Below are 19,298 nucleotides of genomic sequence, written 5' to 3'. Positions count from 1 at the left end.
GATTCTAGGCTCTTGATCTTTTGTTAGCTCCCATGTATGAGCTAATGATGCTACAACACACGGCTGGATGACAAGCAACCAAGCAGTTGAATGTTGCATTATTTATGGTATCCAGAAATATGGGACTATGGTCCACGTATAAAAAGGGCTGTGCTTTCTCTGTGGTTCAGCCAATGTAGATGTAAATACTCACAAATTAAAGCTGACATTCTGCTGTTTAACCTCATAGACATTGTTTAATTTCAAATCCAATTTGCTGTAATTGGCACTAATCCTTACATACCTTCTCTCATTGCCCTGGTTTGTATGTGGCCTGTTAACGATAATACAGCGTCACTGCTAAAGGTTGTGCAGATGCTTCTTTTGCTTTCAGCAAAGTGGTCTGAGCGCACTAATGGGTTTCTTCTTCCTCTTTCCAGATCTATTTCAGAAAGCCATCATCCAGAGCGGAACTGCTTTGTCCAGCTGGGCCGTCAACTACCAGCCAGCCAAGTACACACGTATGCTAGCAGAAAAGGTGGGCTGCAACATGCTAGACACTACAGATCTGGTGGAGTGCTTGCAGAAGAAGAACCACAAGGAGCTTATTGAGCAATACATCACCCAAGCAAAATACCATATTGCTTTCGGACCAGTTATAGATGGCGACGTCATCCCAGACGACCCGCAGATTCTCATGGAGCAAGGCGAGTTCCTCAATTACGACATCATGTTGGGAGTCAACCAGGGGGAGGGTTTTAAGTTTGTGGATGGAATCGTGGACAGTGAGGATGGCGTCTCCGCAAACGACTTCGATTTTGCCGTGTCTGATTTTGTGGACCACCTGTACGGTTACCCTGAGGGTAAGGATACGCTCCGCGAAACCATCAAGTTCATGTACACGGATTGGGCTGACAAGGAGAATCCAGAGACCAGGCGCAAGACTTTGGTTGCGTTATTTACGGATCACCAGTGGGTGGCGCCTGCGGTAGCCACAGCAGATCTTCATGCACAGTATGGATCACCAACGTATTTCTACGCTTTCTACCACCACTGCCAGAGTGAGATGAAACCGAGCTGGGCCGACTCGGCACACGGAGACGAGGTGCCATACGTGTTCGGAATCCCTATGATCGGTCCGACGGATCTGTTCAACTGCAATTTCTCCAAGAATGATGTCATGCTCAGTGCAGTGGTGATGACCTACTGGACAAATTTTGCTAAGACAGGGTGAGTGTACAGTGATATTCATTATGCCTTGTATGTTGATCCTCTAAGTGATTCCAGTATCATGTCCTTGCAAATCTTCATAGAAAACTTGCACACATGGCAGTTAATGTGGCTGAAAACATAATAACAACACAAAATTTTAAAACATTCATAAAGTCAATGTTGTATGTATCATTAGATCAATTAAATATTTTCAGAAACATTGATTAGGTTAAAATTGGACATTCTCTGGTTTGGGGACAGAGGTCAAAATTGATTAGCACTTGTAGTCAACATCAGTTATTTCATAATGTGATTACCATTATACCAAAGGTGCACTGATATGGGAATTATGGGCAGATGCCAATATTCAGTTTACATATGTCAATATGTTTATGTATCAGTTTGAAATATTGTTCAAATCTAAACATCTACATGACTAATTATATTATTTAAAGCACATATTTGTTGATGTGGATGGGCAATATGGAAAAAAAAATAGTATATGATGATATTTAAAGGACATTTTCATGATATATGACATGTATCAAAATATTTTGGCATGCAGAAAAAATGGCAAATAAAATCACATAGCATAAATATAATGATTATTACTCAACATTTTACATACTGCACTCCACCAAATCCAGTTAAACAGGACTAATTATGCTGTCTTTGCAATGAAACATGTACTTGAACACTTTTCTTTGAATACTGATAATATCCAGGATATGCTCAGAAATCACATTCTCACGATAACAAAATTTATCACGATAACATTCAAATATCGCCATATTGCCCACAAATTGTTATGATTCCAATGCAATCTTCGATCTCTAGTTTTCCCATTTGGATTTTGAAATCTGGAGGGATAGCTGTTGTGTATGAATGTACAGGCTTTTGCACAGTTGCTTATTCTTATTCCTTATCAAATGTGCTTCTTATGAGCAACTGAGAAACAATAAGAATGTTTCAGGCACAATAGTCAGCTCTACTCAGATTTTTCAGTGTCATTCACCACATGGCCTCTTATGACAAGCTTTCTATGGAAAACAAATGGGATTCATTGCAGAATGTTCCCATCTTCAAATATTGTAAACTCACAGTGAAAGATGCTTTATGAGTGAGTGTTCATATTTAATAGGAAGGAAACACATGATGTGTATCCTAGCCCACATTTGAAGGACTTTGCTTCTAGAATCCCAGTTGAGTCACACAGATCTTGTGAGATTGTCAGAGCTTGTTATACAGAGCATGAAACATCAACGTCATGTGTGATGCTGTTTGTATGAAGTGTCAAAAATAAACTGATATTAGAAGACAACTCTGTGAGCCATTTCAACTAGTGCAGTTTTCCTAGTTGTCAGTTTTTTTCTTCATAACAGTATCAAATACAAGACCAAAATCCAGACAGATTCCTGTAGAGGTCAAAATGTCTATTAACTTTACTTGGACCTGACATAACCGTTCCATAAACATGTTATAGGAGATGTTATTTAGTGTCAAGAGTTGTCATGGCAGGTTATGTCTAGTAATGTTACTGTTACTGTAATGAAGATTTTCATGACATATCTCATCATATATGATGCCATGATGGCTAACTAGAGTACACTGAGCAAAAAATAGCATGTGATATTAGCTGTCATGACATCAAACATTATGACATCATAGCAACTGCCAGTAATGGTAATGTGTAATGTGTTATATTACAGAATAAAGTGTGATGACAGCATATACCATCTGGCATGACATTTATGTTATGTAGCACAGTTAAACTATACGGTAACACTTTAGTGTAGATTGGTGTTGATAAGGGTACATGACAATCATATAAACCTATATTACCTATATATGTTATATATACACTGATCAGGCATAACATTATGACCACCTCCTTGTTTCTACACTCATTGTCCATTTTATCAGCTCCACTTACTATATAGGTGCACTTTGTAGTTCTACAATTACAGACTGTAGTCCATCTGTTTCTCTGCATACTTTGTTAGCCCCCTTTCCCGTTCTTCAGTGGTCAGGAACCCCATGGACCCTCACAGAGCAGGTACTATTTGGGTGGTGGATCATTCTCAGCACTGCAGTAACACTGACGTGGTGGTGGTGTGTTAGTGTGTGTTGCGCTGGTCTGAGTGCATCAGACACAGCAGTGCTGCTGGCGTTTTTAAACACTGTGTCCACTCATTGTCTACTCTATTACACACTCCTACCTTGTCAGTCCACCTTGTAGATGTAAAGTCAGAGATGATAGCTCATCTGCTGCTGCATAGTTTGTGTTGGTCATCCTCTAGTCTTTTATCAGTGGTCACAGGACGCTGTTGGCTGGATATTTTTGGTTGGTGGACTATTCTCAGTCCAGCAGTGACACTGAGGTGTTTAAAAACTGCAGCAGCACTGCTGTGTCTGATCCACTCAGACCAGCGCAACACGCACTAACACACCACCACCACGTCAGTGTTACTGCAGTGCTGAGAATGATCCACCACCCAAATAGTGCCTGCTCTGTGAGGGTCCATGGGGGTCCTGACCACTGAAGAACAGGGTAAAAGGGGGCTAACAAAGTATTCAGAGAAACAGATGGACTACAGTCTGTAACTGTAGAACTACAAAGTGCACCTATATAGTAAGTGGAGCTGATCAAATGGACAATGAGCGTAGAAACAAGGAGGTGGTCAAAATGTTATGCCTGATCGGTGTGTATATACTCCAGTCAACTCTAGTGTTGGATTTTGCTGACACTGTGTTAGGACAATGCTGTGTAATGAAAACTGACTTTCTAGCTCAGTGTAGTTTTGGTATATTAGATACCTAATGGTGATTATGTTACACAACTTGACAACTGAGGCTGGTTGAAAAAAAAAACAAAAAAAAAAAACAAAGCTATGTACTCTTTGACACTCTGTGGTTACACTGGAATGAAAATCTACTGTATTATAGTCATACTGTGAAGGTAACAGAGTTCTTTCTGCCCATTCAGTAAAGCGAGTGTCATATTCTTATAAGATCTTTATGAATCATTATTAGAGTGTCTAAGCACTAAAATGAGTTTTCTATGTTTTATTTCATTTGGCTCCTAAGTAAAATGAGCAGTTTTTCGCTGAATATTCTGAGTAATCGTTTTTTGCTGAATGTTCTGGCACACAAAACACCTGCTTCATGGAGTCACGTCTTCCCTATCTCTTTTGCTGTAGAGGTGCTGTTAGGAATTGCTTTCACAATAGTCAGTTCCCAATGGAAAACTACCTTAATGTAGGATAGTTTCAGGCCACTTTATGTCATCTTCGGGAACGACTTGGGTTATTTTGTCAGGATTAAAAAGTCCAGGGCCTGGTTTTTCAATAGCATCTTAGAGTTAAGATCATCTTAACTACTAGAGAGAGTGTTCAGTGTAATACTCACTCTACCATTTACATGTTTGTAAGGTAAGGTACTTTTGAGAAACCCAGCCCAGTATAGTATTTTAAGAAATCCAGGAGAAATGGACACTATAGGAAACAGGAGATGGACTGTGAAATGGACACAATGACACTAAAAGGTCACCTAAAATGCTGTCATTTCTCCCCAGAAACTGTTATGACACAATCTAATATCAACAAAAACCTGTCATTTAACATAGATGTTATGTCAACTTGACATCGAAGTATTCAAAAGCAGCCTTCATGACAACTGCTGCTTGCAAAAAGCCTTTATAAATGTTTTTATTAGCTTATGTCAGTTGTCATGAATGGCTTATGTAATTGTCATGTAGCCTTATGAACACTGCTCAACAGTAAAGTGTTACCAAGTAGACTGTTACCAAATATCTTTTACATGGCCAATACATAGAAAGATCTGGCTAAAGCAGCAGGCCTTCTGTTTTGACACTTGTGCTGAATGAGTCATGGTTTTTGCATTAGAAATCACCTTCATCAGACCTTGCTCTCTCTGCAAAGCCCTTCTCTTTCTTTCATTGCATTTCAGAGCATGTACACGCCACCTCATTGCAAAGGCCGTCCATTTAAAGATAAGTGGCTTAACTCTCAAGCCGCTTCCCAGACGAGAGGTTATATGTGACAAAACCTTTTAGACTGAGAGTCCAGATATAGGATTAGATTTTGCCCTTTCCCTGATTATATAGCAACATCTGGAGAACTGATCCCAGATCAGCACTCCTGCACATGAGCCATATGGGCCTAGGTGTGTCATTGCCTACATTTGCTACCACCTCTCTGCTAAGCAGGTCCAACTTAGAGTGTAAACGTGTGCAGTCATCTAGTGGGTGATTCAACTGCAATGGTGCAATGTTTGAACTAATTATAATGAGTTATAATAATTAAGCAATAGAACATGAACCTGAAAATAACATCATGATACCACACAAACATAACTTACAAGATTGAGTTATATTGCACAGCCTAACTTGGGATAAAAGTGCATCTTTTTTTGCAGTTAAACAGGTTCAAATAGAAGGTGCTTTCAATAAGATGCTAACTGCAGCTTTACTGAAATTTCCAAGCCATTTGTCTTATATGTGTGTCCCATACACTCATGCCTCTGACCGTCAGACACTGCTGGACTGGAATGACTATTACAGTCATTCATACTTCAGTGGCAGCTGGTCCATGGTTTGTTTCGCGCACAAGGCCCCAAAATCAGCTGCTTCTGATGCAACAGACTTGACAGCAAGGGGATGATCGAGGAACCAGTTCACAGCCCAGTACTAGTACACTGGGAGCTCTGAGAGGCCCATAACTAACATATTAGAAGCTCCAGGCAAAATGAGGTCAGGGTGCCCTATAGAAGGCACCTTCACAACCCTTCTACTTGTGGTATGGGCCGTGTGCAGCTTGTAGCCTGTACTTCAAGGCAAGGCTCGCGTGACTCATGGCATCTCTCCAACTGGCACCATGGCGTCAGGACCTAGACTAGCAAGCTCATCAGCATCTCTCTCTCTCTCTCTCTCTCGTTCCTCTATCCGTGAGTGTTTCTCACTCAGCCCAAGTGGCTTAAAAACAGAGCGGGCAAAAAAACGAAAGCAATTTCCGCCTCACTTGGAAGTGCTCTCGCCTCACAGGAGAGTCTCTCCAGCCACTGATAAACACTCCACTCATACAGCTAGACTTTAACTTAGCTGAGTGTTATCCAAAAATCATGATCATGAGAGAGAGAGAGAGAGAGAGAGAGAGAAGACCCCAAAGAGACAGAGACAGTGAAAGAGACAGAGAGAGAGAGAGAGAGAGAAATAACGAGAAAGACAGAAAGAGTGAAAAAGAGACAGAGACAGATTCCCAAATTAGAGTCAGAGTGATAGAGAATAAAGACATAGAGAGAGAGAGAGAGAGAGAGAGAGAGAGAGAGAGAGAGAGAGAGAGAGAGAGAGGCAAAGAAACAGAATTACATTTAGATTCAGAATTAGATTTAGACATTAAGATAGAAAGACAGAGATAGAGACAGAGAGAGAGAGAGATTGAGAAAGAGAGAGAGATAACATAAAAGAAAGAAAAAAAACAGAAAGACAGAGAGAGATAGAAAGACAGAGACAGATTTATTGATAAAAAATGAAGACATGGAGAGAAAGACAGAGAGAGAGAGAGAGAGAGAGAGAGAGAGAGAGAGAGAGAGAGAGAGATTTTGCCTGTTTTGAATAACTTTTCACTTCTTTTTGCCTTTTTTCATCTAGTCAGTAGACCACTAGACTTTGACATGTTAGGTATTATTCAAAAATGAGGTGAGAGACAGAAACCCAAATTAGGGAAAGAGAAACAGAGAGAGAGAGAGAGAGAGAGCACTAAATTAGGCTTGCCATTTTTTGAACTTTTCATGTATTCTTTTGCCTTTTTTCTCCTAGTTTAGTGCGCCGACGTAATGTCTCGCACCTATCATTACAACCTTTCATTCCTAATCCCCTTTTTGTCAGCACTGCTATGAGGAGAAAATTAGTTTGGAGAGTGTATAGCATCGGGGAGAAGGATGCTCTTTTAGCCTTGAGGGGAACAGTGTGAAAGAGTTTGTGGATGCTTTTCAATACAGATTAAGCGTCATCCTGAAAGGATTCTGCAGTGGAGAATGTGTTCTGAATGTAACCTGCTGTGATGCTACGCTGGACGAGTATCAGGACGTTCAGTGTGTCTGCTGCCCAGACAGAGTCTCTACAAGAACATAAATGGCAGAGACATGGCCTGTTTTACTTCTGTGTTGATTTGGGATGACCTACCAAGCTGTTCTAGACCTTGGTTTCATAGTGCTTAAAGGGACACTCCAACCAAAATTAAAAATTTAACCATTGTTCTGTTGTTAACATGCCTACTTGCATCTCTAGAGCAGGTGTGTCAAACTCAACCACTAAGAGGGCCATATTAACAAATCTCAACAAATCTGTGTGCCAGCGAACAACTATGTTTCATTTCATTTTTAATAAACATGCTACGTGTTCATACTGACTGAGAGGATTGTGTCAGCCCGCAGGCCTTGTGTTTGACACATGGACTCTAGAGTGAGATCTCCATGTTTAAAGACTAGGAAAATCTTAAAGGTGGGAGGAACCTTTAAGAAAACTACAACTGCTTTGGGGTGGATTTTTAGAGGCTGGGCTTTTATTTATTTATTTATTTATTTATTTATTTTTACTTGAGAAGAATGCTAGATAGCTAGCATTACTGATAGGAAGCCAAATATCTTATTGCAGTCTTTTAACTGTAGCAACTGCCCTCAAATTGCCATTACAACGGAGAGAATGGATTATCTGAATGGAAGAAATGATTCAACAGATGAAGAGGATAAGCTGAAAGCTAAAGTTAGCAAGGAGTGTTTATTAGATATTTTACCTAAGTTTGGCTTCTTTTCTTTGCCTGAAAAGGAAAAAAAAAATGGTACTAAATAATAATACTCTGGTACTAAATAAAGATGGAATCATTTTATTTAAATTACAAGATGAGAGTCACACTAATGCTGGCTTGGTTGTATTTACTAGCCTATAGGTCTTAGGCTAGCAGTCATAATTGGTTGACATCCCATTGACATAGGATTCCTAATAGCTGTATGATGTACTTGCTAAATGCATACTGGGTATTGTAGTGAGATAATATTGATGAATAAAAACAAGGAAATGAAATAAAACTGTGAAAGAGGTTGAAGGATGCAGTGCTGAGCTGCAGAATGCTGCTTTACACAGAAAAAAAAATAATAACATATTCAACTCTACTTTTAAGCCAGAATACCTTTTTACTATCAGGGGGAGAGAAAGCTGCACAAATGTCATTTACATGGAAGTAGTATGTAATTTCAGTGTGATTCTGTGACAAAGAACGGATAATAAAAACACTCGTAAGGCATGCAGGTTACATAGATGTAGTGTTACGGCATTTACTCAAAATGTCCAGGCTTAACCAATAGAATTAACCTATACAGCACCGGCTTCAACATGAATCATTCATACTTAGGCATCATAGTCTTCGTTTGAAAAGGTATTAGTGTCATTATAATATGCATATATAATGATTTTGGGCCATTTGTTTTGGTCTATTCATCATGAAATTTACAGACAATGTAAAGGGCATCAGGCATTTTCAAATTATGTCAAAAACTGAAAAACGACAAAAATGGAGAAGCAAGGTTTTGTTCCAACAGCAGCGATGTATTTGTATATACCTCCCAGAACTCCACCCCAAGTTTTTAGAGTTCCATCCTCTCCCTCTTACATTAGGCACCAAAGCACAATGTAGAAATAATACATAAACATGTATATATATATATATATATATATATATATATATATATATATATACACACACACACATATTGTAGTGCAACTTAAATAAGTGAATCACAATGTAATAGTCAGACACAGTAATTGGAGGATGATAAGGATGTTTAGTCAAGAGCTGTGCTGTTAAGGAAATATACATTCTTTCAGCTAGAATGAACCATGACTGTGCTTGGATGCATCCTGAAGATGTAACAAGGTTAAATTCCAAAGCAGTTTATTTTTTTTTCTTTTTCTTTATATGAAACAGTCATCGCTCTGAATGAAGCAAGCTGAATGTGGTAAATGCTTCAGGCTAAAGGGGAGAGATAGAGAGAGACAGACAGACAGACAGAGAGAGAAAGAGAGAGAGAGAGAGAGAGAGGGAAAAAAGAGAGAGAGAGAGAGAGAGAGAGAGAGAGAGAGAGAGAGAGGGAGAGTGTGTGTGTGTTTTGGAGGTTATTTATATCCATGAACTTTCTGTTTTCATTTGACATTGCAAGGAGATTTGAGTTTAGGCTCAGCCCAACCCAGCCACCTTTTTTAAGCACAGACTAAAATTAGAAATGAAACATAGAGCTGTAGTATAAACAGTATAAACAAAATATCATATCATGTTGCCACAGGGAAATCTGGTCAGACAAGTGGGGGGGCAGTGACACTATGGCCAACATGCAGCAATTCAAACATAAAACCAGGTTATCAAACACCTGCACACCTGCAGTTTGAATGACTGTATTGTCATGATATGTGAAACATCTAATGATGAACTTCATGACCATGAATCACAATACATATCATTACTGACCCACTAACTATAGGAAAGAACAGTTTGGGTGTTTGGGCTTTAAGTTTAAAAATGTAAACATCTGACAACTCTTTCTTATCTAGGTTAGCCAGGATGTAGTGATGTCTACTTAAGTGATAAGTCTAATAGGCAAAAATATCTTCTCATGTGAGGTAACTGAAGGGAGCCAGTTAGCGCTCCATATGTAGACACTTTGTTGCATGGTTACTTCATCATCACTTAACGATACAAGTGAAGGCAGTGACATTTGCTGTCAGGTTAGCTGCTTGGCTGTGTGCTGTTGCACACTGATGGTGACCTTTTATTTTTGGTGCAATCAGCACAGTGATTCCATGTAAGCTTGCATGAAAAACATGATATCATTGGTGAGAGACATTTATAGAAAATAAAGACTATGTAACTTTTTCACCTGCCATCCTACAATCCCCCAAAATTAGCTTTGCGCAGTAATGACCACCCTCCTCTCCTCCACATGGCATCCCACTGAGCTTATTGTGATTTTGATATGCTTTGCAATGCTTTAAAAACACAAGAATGTCTTGATTGGTCAAAAATCCCACAGAAACCCACCTGGAACATCTATGATTGGTCAAGATTAGGGCCTGACTAATATATTGGCTGGCAAATAAATTAGTCTTAATTATGTATTAATTATATTAAGATTTTGTGGATCAAAAAATCTGCTGACAAAGCACCTATATTGCTTTTTTGCCTTATATTGTATTTATTATATACATCATTTATATAATTAATTTTCAAGACTGTGAGTTTCTGTTGTTTATTTGAGAAAGAGTTGAGAAAGTTAAGAAAGTGGATACTTTATCAGGCTGTAAGGCTATGTTTAACCTATTCATTTTTGAGCATATAAAATCATATTATCAGTTATTATAATAGCTCCTTAAAATCAGTATCAGTGGCAGAATCTGCATATCTGTCAGGTCCTAGTGAGGATGCTCACAGTAAACCATCAAATTTGTAACTAAATACTCTGCAACTGCAAACGTCAGTTTTGTGCTAAAGTTTGTGCACCCCTGGTCAAGTAATGTTTTGTAGATTTTCTAAGTGAAAATAAGTTAATCTTCTACAGAGAACACACTTATACACATTTTAATGCTCAGTTACTGTTTATTTGCTGAATTTAACATGTTAGGAAAGAAATAAAACATAAAATATGGCTTGTGGAAAAGTTATGGCACATTAATATTTTATGTTTTATATTTTTCCCAATATTTTAAACAGTAAATGGTAAAGTTAAATCATTGTGTGCTAAAATTTGGAGAAGAATGCCACATTTATGTTTGCTCCCTGTAGAGGATGCTTTAACTTATTTTTATTGAGAAAATGTTTTGCATATGACTGTACTGTGCAGTGTGAATTGGTCATATGTTCAGCAGACTCGTGCTCTTAGCATAACGCCTCTCTTGTCAAATACAAGCATTTCTACGGGCATCTACAACTCAAAGCACTTCATCACAGGTCTAGAGCAACAGGGGAAGCCACGGTACAAAACATGTCATTATCGTAAGTCCTCCAAAGCTTTCATAATGGACTGATCTAACAGAACCATTTTATGTCATTGATTCTCCTCTTTTTCTGGCTCACAGCAAGATTTCTCTGAAGATTTTTTTATCCGTGTTGACTAAGTGGTGCACTATTCTTTGGTATTATTTGGTAGTGGGAAGTGGTAATACACAAAAATAAATATATTGGAATGCATTTGCGCCTCAATTTCGCTCCCTTTGAGTCAGAGATAAATAGCGCAGTCAAATAGGAGATGAATAACTTGCCGTCACCTTTTCTGTTTGGGTATCAGTCACACGCAGCCTTCATACCACTGATGCTTAGATTATGGGTCAAAGCTTCAGACATCACAGAGCGTTACTTTGATACTCGGGAAGCTGGGAGTCTGCAGGAAAAACAAAACTAAAATATCTTTCACTGTTTTTCAGTGTTGTAAATATGAAGATGCTTCTATTAATGGAATATAGTAACCTAAGTGATTCTTAAAGGGCGTATTTGCTACACTTTTCTTGTATCAGATTTTTTGCCCTGAAAACCTTTTATGAAGGTTTCGTGGGTTTATGTACCAAAAAGTTTCATTCGTTTTTATCTTTGTCCCTTAAACTGTTTTTGTTACTATGCCTTTAAAGGGAAATTCCTCTATTTGTTCAAAATCCTTCAAAATTTAATTGTTGAAACATGAATAAAGTCATTCAGAGCAGTTTGATGTGACAGGGTTTATTGCAGAGAAATATACTGACTCATATTTCTTTGTAGTGGTGGTGAAAAGAACCACAAGGTCACAATGTCTACAACATGAATATAACCATTTTATTTGCTATCCTAAACCACCAGTGAATTTTCTTTTGGTATTATTTTGCCTCACAACAACCCTGTATGTATATGTATTAAACAAAAGGCATTTTAGGCCAAAACTTGATCTCAAAACAACCATAAAACAACATCTCAGACATCAGGTAACATCACAATAACCATTTCTGTGTAATAACTAATAACTGCAAAGTAGCTTATAGAGCCATTAAACTCCAGACGTCTGGTTCCCATCACCACCACTGTGAACATTTCTGAGTTGGTAAGCTTCTCTAGAATAGAGCATTTCACATTAAACCACTCAAATGCCTTTGCTAACATCTTAGCAGAAATTTTGCAAATTTGCTGGTGATGAATTCATAACCCACAATGCTGCAGCAGACACATCGCCCCCCCCACTGCAGGCCCAGTCACCCCACTAACACAGTTAAGACCATCGGGATGAATTACTATTGCTAAACCAGTTCATCATGCGCCTAATGACATCATATTGCAATCTGTATGTGCGAATTGCATTTGCCGAGTGGATCGCCTGCTGGTGTTTTGTCCGACAGCGTCATGGCGGATTATCTGCATGCTAGCAGGTAGCGGAGATTTCCTGCTTTTGTACGACGTTAACATTCCGAACATGTCCCTGAGAATTACTTCTGATGTATTTTTGGGAGTGAAGTGTGTGCTAAAGCTGGTGACTCATAAGCTGTACCTGCACGCTGCTTTAATGCACATGCAAATTAAACCAGCAGATTCCTTTTTTTTTTTACCTTTACCAGGTCGTCTGTATCTTATTTGCACAAATCCTGTGAAGGCATGTGCTACAAAGGCATCTACTGACAAACAACTAATGATCAAGCTGACCTACTTAGAAAGAGTCCTTTGCTGTATACAAACCACAATTGAGACAGTGTGTGAAATGCAAGTAAAAACAGAAAGCAGTGATTTGTAAATCCACTTCGACCTGTGTTAAAATGAAAATGAAATTGATGCCTGCAACACATTCCAAAGAAGTTGGGACAGGGGCAGTTTAAGACTAGAAACATTGTGAAATGTTTAAAAAAAGGGTAATGCAATAATGCTTGGGTATAAAAGAATCATCCAGGAAAAACCTAGTCGATGGGTCGAGGCTCTCTACTTTGCCAAAAAAATGCTTCGGCGAACAATTCAACTGTTTAAACACAATGTTTCTCCATGAGTAATTCATGGGAGTTTATGTATTTCACCACATATGGTGCGTAATATAATCAAAAGATTCAACAATCAACAGAAATTGCCAGAAATCTCTGTCGTCAATGTACAGGGTTCGTCGCTGCATCCACAAATGTGTTAGGACTGTACTACATTTAGCAGAAGCCATGTAAACAACTTTGCACAGTCAATTAAAAACAGATATTATGGTCTGACAAGTCAACTTTTTGTATTATTTATGGTAAAAATGAATTGTGTTCACTGTGTCAGTTTAAGTTCAAGAGCCAAATCTATCACTGTGTGGGGGTCTTTTTCAGGGGCATCTGTCCTTACAATGTGACAATGCCAAGCCACACTCTGCACATTTCAATAGCATGGCTGCTAGACTGGCCAGACTTGTCTGATTGAAAATGTGCAGCACATTATGATGCACAAAATGAGACAATGAAGGCCCGTATGGTAACACCTGTAAACTCACATAACTGCTATTCAGACTGCAGTAATTGGTGTCTTATGTTTGCAAACAATTATTAAGTGTTGTTGAAAGGGAAAGTGATGTGACATGGTGGTAAACTTTTTTGGAGCTCAAATCTGGAATGAGCATATAAATAATACAATTGATTAGGTAAAATAGCAAATATAAGTGCTGTTTTTAATGTAATACAGGTCAAACAGAATTCACTGCTTTCTATTTCTATTAGCGTTTCACATATTGTCCCAACTTTTTTGGAATCAAGGTTTGAATTTCAGCTTCGGTAGCTTTAAACAGATGTATAGTTTCCTTTCCTTTATGGGTGATTCTAATGAATTTGCATTATGATGTGTGTGCATATATGCCTTGAAAAATAGGTTGGGAATGAACCTTGAATAAAAAGCCCCAGACATATACAGTACACAAAGTCAGAACATGTCCTTCGATATTCCTTTTACATGTTGTATTTATTTTTACTTTGTTGGCATAACCTTAAGGTTTGAAATATTTGACTAAGTTGTGATGTCCAGAGGACAAACTCTCCACAGGGAGTAGGGTGCTGGTGGGGAAGGCTGAGATTTTTAATGAAAGTCACTTATCCAGTCATTAGTCATTTTCAGACCCATTAGAATAATTTGGTGGGAGTCCAGTAGCACCATGTAATGAGTGTGTAAAAAGCATGATGAAAAGAGATGACTGGCATGGCCATTTTTGTGGTCAAAAAGAATTCTCACCACATAATCCACGTAGGAGTAGAGCCATTATTGAAACAACAAACTTTAATAATGCTAATGCACTCTGGGAAAAGGCAAAGTATTTTACCACCACATCTCTGTATTTAGAAACCTTTTACATCTGTCTGGGTTTTTTGTGCAAAATGAACAATTGCTGAACTAGTTGCTTGAAAATGAAAGATTGTTTTTTTTGGATGTGCTTATATGAGAGAGGTAAAAGCTGTGGTTTTGATGTTTATTAAAATACAGGACATCATTTCTGATCTGAGTCCGTAGGTTTATTATGATATTTCCATAAATATTGGTTGTGTTATGAAATAAAATGAAAAGGCTAATAGACAAATCCTGATGCTTGACAGACCACTGTTAGGCCACAGATAGCATGTGTGTGTAGGCTTAAAGGAATGAAATAATCCCCAAAACATGATGAATAAGGTTACAGCTGTTACATAATGCAGTGGTCACCAATTCTCCTCCTGGACATTTACTTTCCTGCAGTGTTTAGTTCCAATACTCCCAGCTAATACTCAGCATGGAACACTCAGCATCTTCAGAAAAGACCAGATGATTTTTGGGAACATTCATATCTGTAACGTTTAGTTTGTTTTTATTCAATAACACCATCATGCTTGTTGTATGTAATCTCTGTAGGAACTGTAGTAACACTCTCATTCCATAGTTAGGATTTGGTCAGAAAGGATTATTATTTTCAAATGTCCAACAGAAAAATGATCCAGTCAGGATATTTTTCTCTGTGGAAACTAGGAAGATGAAGAATGATTAGGCCTTGAGGAGCTGAACCGAAGGCCTAATACACCCATTTAACTACCACCATGATTAGGAACTGACAGTGGAATCACGTTTTGATTTACAGTAGATGTGACCAATTTCTGTATGTCCTAGATACATCACTGTACGTAAATACATGCCATGTATTTACCAAATATCAGTCAGTTGTTAGAAATGGAAAACAGCAACACTTTATTGACAGAATCACTGAAAACTGCACCTTACAAGGGAACATATATGTAAATATCTGTTTTGAGATTCAAATAAAAACATGAAATATTTTTTACTTCAAATAATGGTGTTTGGTATAGAATGGCCAAAAATGGCGATTAGCTTAGCACTAACATCCTATAAGAAATCCCATTTGAATGCTAGCAGAAATAATAATTGTCTTAGAGGTGATTTTTCTCATTTTAAATGTACAGCCTGAACTGAAAGCCTAGCCTAACAGTCATGGTTCCTCACTGGTAGTACTAATTCATCTGATCCAGGCAATCAGGGACTTCTGAAGATGTTAAGTAGCTGAAGCAGGTATGGTAGGTTATGCTTGGAGCTACATTCTGCAGAAAGGTAGAACTGCAGGACCATAGTTAGTGATTACTGATATTGTGCATATATGTCGAGGCATCTATGAGTAAACTGTTCTTAATCTCAGACAGTATTATAATGCAGAAACTCATGCACTCTTTCTTTCTTTCTAACAGAGATCCAAATCAGCCGGTACCCCAAGACACCAAGTTCATCCACACCAAGCCCAACCGCTTTGAAGAAGTGGCCTGGTCCAAGTACAACCCGAAAGATCAGCTCTACCTTCACATTGGCCTGAAACCCAGGGTTCGTGACCACTACCGCGCTACTAAGGTCGCCTTCTGGCTAGAGCTCGTCCCTCACCTCCACAACATCAACGACCTGTTCCAGTACGTCTCAACAACCACGAAGATTCCACCGCAGGACACCACGCCTTTCCCCTACACCAAGAGACTGGGTAAAACATGGCCGTCAACTACACGCCATCCTGGGGTTCCTCCGCCCAACACCAAGCAAACAACGGATCAGCGCAAGGGCAGCGACCTTGGTGACGACTCGGCTGTTGTGATCGAGAACAAGCGGGACTACTCCACGGAGCTGAGTGTGACCATCGCTGTAGGAGCCTCGCTCCTTTTCCTCAACATCCTCGCCTTTGCTGCACTCTACTACAAGAAGGACAAGCGGCGGCATGAGTCCAACCGCCGGGGACCCAGCCCCCAGCGCAACTCAGCACCAGCCAATGCAGCAGCTAACGCTAACGACATCGCTCGCCTGCAGAATGAGGAGCTGATGTCCCTGCAGATGAAACAGCAGCAGCAGCTGGAGCACGAGCACCATCATGAGTGTGAGTCCCTTCAAGCCCATGACACGCTGCGCCTGGCCTGCCCGCCCGACTACACACTGACCCTGCGGCGGTCGCCCGACGACATCCCACTCATGACGCCAAGCACCATCACCATGATCCCCAATTCTCTGGCCGGGATGCAGCCCTTGCACAATTTCAACACCTTCGGAGGGAATCAGAACAGCACCAGCTTGCCTCATGGTCACTCCACCACCAGAGTATAGCTCCGCGCCTTGGACTTCGTGGGCTGGACCTTTCAGAACTATCTGGGGGAGTCTGGGGATGGTTTACTCCAGCATGGGAATTAGGACATGGATGAAGGATGAAGAAAGAATATACGGTTTCTTTGTTCCACTTGGAGACTGATTCTCAGTGGATAAGATATTATTTTGCTACAACCTCTTCTTGAAGAACAAAGTCCACCATGACCTACTTGTGGGGAATAAAGTGAATGTTTCTAAACTAATGGTGTACTCGGAGCCAAGTGTAGAGAGGAAAGTGCGATGTTTTACCAAAATAATTCCTGGACTTTTTTTTGTGAGGGCAGATTTTTGCTGGCAGATTTGACACATACATGCAAAGGAGAGTAGGCAGCTTTGTATGTGCCATTCTGATTATCCTATATCAAGAGTAACAGATGACATTGGTTTGGTGCCAGAACACTGTATTTTGAACAAATGGATTAGTCTACTTTTCCGACGTTGTTGTCACATATTGAACAAAGGGGACTGAATTCTAAATCTCCCAGCCTGAAATGTATTTATGACAAATTTGTAAAGATGACAATTATGTAAATAGCTGTGAGTTACAAATCCAATACTAAAAGAAATTACAAGAGCTTTTATCGTTGTTTTGGTTCAAAATATGACTATTACTGAGCTTGTGCTTTCTGTTGAAGTGACTGTAAATATACCAGTCAGAATCATTGTTTTCTTTTCCAAAAACATCTATGTTTAATGGTATTCCAAACTATACTCATTCCAGCAGCCATCAACACTCATAACCATAACCTCTCAGTGGTCCTTCATTGTTATGTCTAGCAGATGTTTTCCCCAAGAAACAGCCTCATACAGTGACCTCAAAATGCAGGATCGCTGTTTGCAAATGCCCTATTATGCTAATGTGAGACTGTATTTTTAAGTTTCTCTTCTACTTGGTGAAGAGATTGTTTCGCCTGGACTGTCAAATTGGGTTAAGTACTTCCACTTTTGGAAAGTGCAATGTATTACAAATGTCATTTTGTTGTAGGGGATCACATAATGGGGCAACTCAAAATTGCCAGGAAAACCACTGGACCATGGTGCTGTCACTCAAGCACATTCTTGCCATAAATAATTTTTAACACTTTGGTCACCACAATCTGCCACACCCTACCAAATTCTACAGGAAAGTAGATGCAGGAAAATCTCAGAAAGATCTATTTTGGTTCCAGTCTGCACCATATAAGCTGCCACAACTTAACTAACACTAAGGCATCTGATCCAGCCAGTCAAAAACTCTGAAGAAGTTCATTAGCTGGAGCAGGTGTGGCAGATTGTGGTTGGAACCAGGCTTCACAGGAAGGTAGACCTCCAGGACCAGGGTTGGTGACCACTATCCAGATGGTTTCCAACTGTTGTCGTGGAGCACCCCTGACATTCTAGTGTTTTCCTGGAACAGGACTGGGAACTATGTACAGATAAAGAGATACAGTTATATGTCAGATTTCACTTCAAGCCAGAGTGAATGTACTTTGAGTCCAGGGAATTGGCACCTGAAAGTGTGGCTAGTATTTCATGGGACAACAACCGAAAACCGCATCTCCTTTCTCCAACATGTGTAGGTCACCACCTGCTTCATCCTGTCCTGCTTTTGGCCTTTTATTTTCCTTTTTACTTAAGTTTTTTATTTCGATTTTTCTGTCACATGCACCACTGCCTGAACGGAAGATGTGGCCAGCATTGTACTGTTTAGAAAAAAAAAATATATACATATATGAAAGAAAAAAAAAAGCAATTTAAAAAATAATGCAGGCAGTGGATTTTGGTATCAATATTAGTTGGATATGTTTGTAAAGCAGTATATGTTAGATATTTCTACTTGTCATATGCTAGCAATATGTAAAGTATCGTGCCAGGCTTGTGATATTTTTGGGTTACAACGCAAGTGAATGAGTGTAAATAAATAAAAAAAAGAATAATAATAATATTATAAATGCTATTAAAAAATCATTAACCCTGATATTTTTAGTTCTGCATCCTATAACAAGAAAGCTTGAAAGCGCAAGCAAAGATATATTTAAAAAAAAAATGCAATTCAAATTTATAAAGTTACATTTGTATATTGAATCTAAGGTATTCATCTAGCCCCTTCAACTGTCAATAATTCAAGGGTGAAATGTAGGATTCTAAATAATAGTTTGTCTCATATTGTTTGCGTTTTTTGCCTTAAGTGATAGATGATATTTCTGGCTGGACACCTATATAAATTTTTTCTGCAGCGTTTCTAATAAAATATCACAGTATTTTCTAAAACTGTGTGTGTTTTTGGACTTGTGTGTTTCAATAATTCAATAAAGTGGGTAGTAACTAGTCATTACATGCATTTAAACATGCATACAAGAAGCTGTAGAAGCAGTTGCTAAGGGCGCCCAAGTATTTGTTTATGTATTTAGTTATGTCAAAAAAAAAAATAAGTAAGGACCTTCTTTA

General features: G+C 39.0%; 1 protein-coding gene across 2 annotated transcripts in view; it reads left to right on the top strand.

Moving 5' to 3' along the window:
• nlgn4xa (neuroligin 4 X-linked a) overlaps positions 1 to 19,121 on the top strand; it is a 122,610-nt gene extending 103,489 nt beyond the window's left edge. For both annotated transcript variants that reach the window (XM_036563566.1, XM_036563565.1), the window contains 2 exons: positions 420 to 1,209; positions 15,941 to 19,121. In XM_036563566.1, the coding sequence (XP_036419459.1) occupies positions 420 to 1,209; positions 15,941 to 16,832 (1,682 nt within the window). In that variant the 3' untranslated portion in view covers positions 16,833 to 19,121. The remainder of the gene's footprint in view (positions 1 to 419; positions 1,210 to 15,940) is intronic.
• Positions 19,122 to 19,298: the final 177 nt, after the last annotated feature.

The sequence above is a fragment of the Colossoma macropomum genome, unplaced genomic scaffold (assembly GCF_904425465.1).
Source record: "Colossoma macropomum unplaced genomic scaffold, Colossoma_macropomum, whole genome shotgun sequence".
Lineage (NCBI taxonomy): Eukaryota > Metazoa > Chordata > Actinopteri > Characiformes > Serrasalmidae > Colossoma > Colossoma macropomum.
Note: the sequence above shows the minus strand (reverse complement) of the source record. Positions and strands in the feature narration are given on the sequence as shown.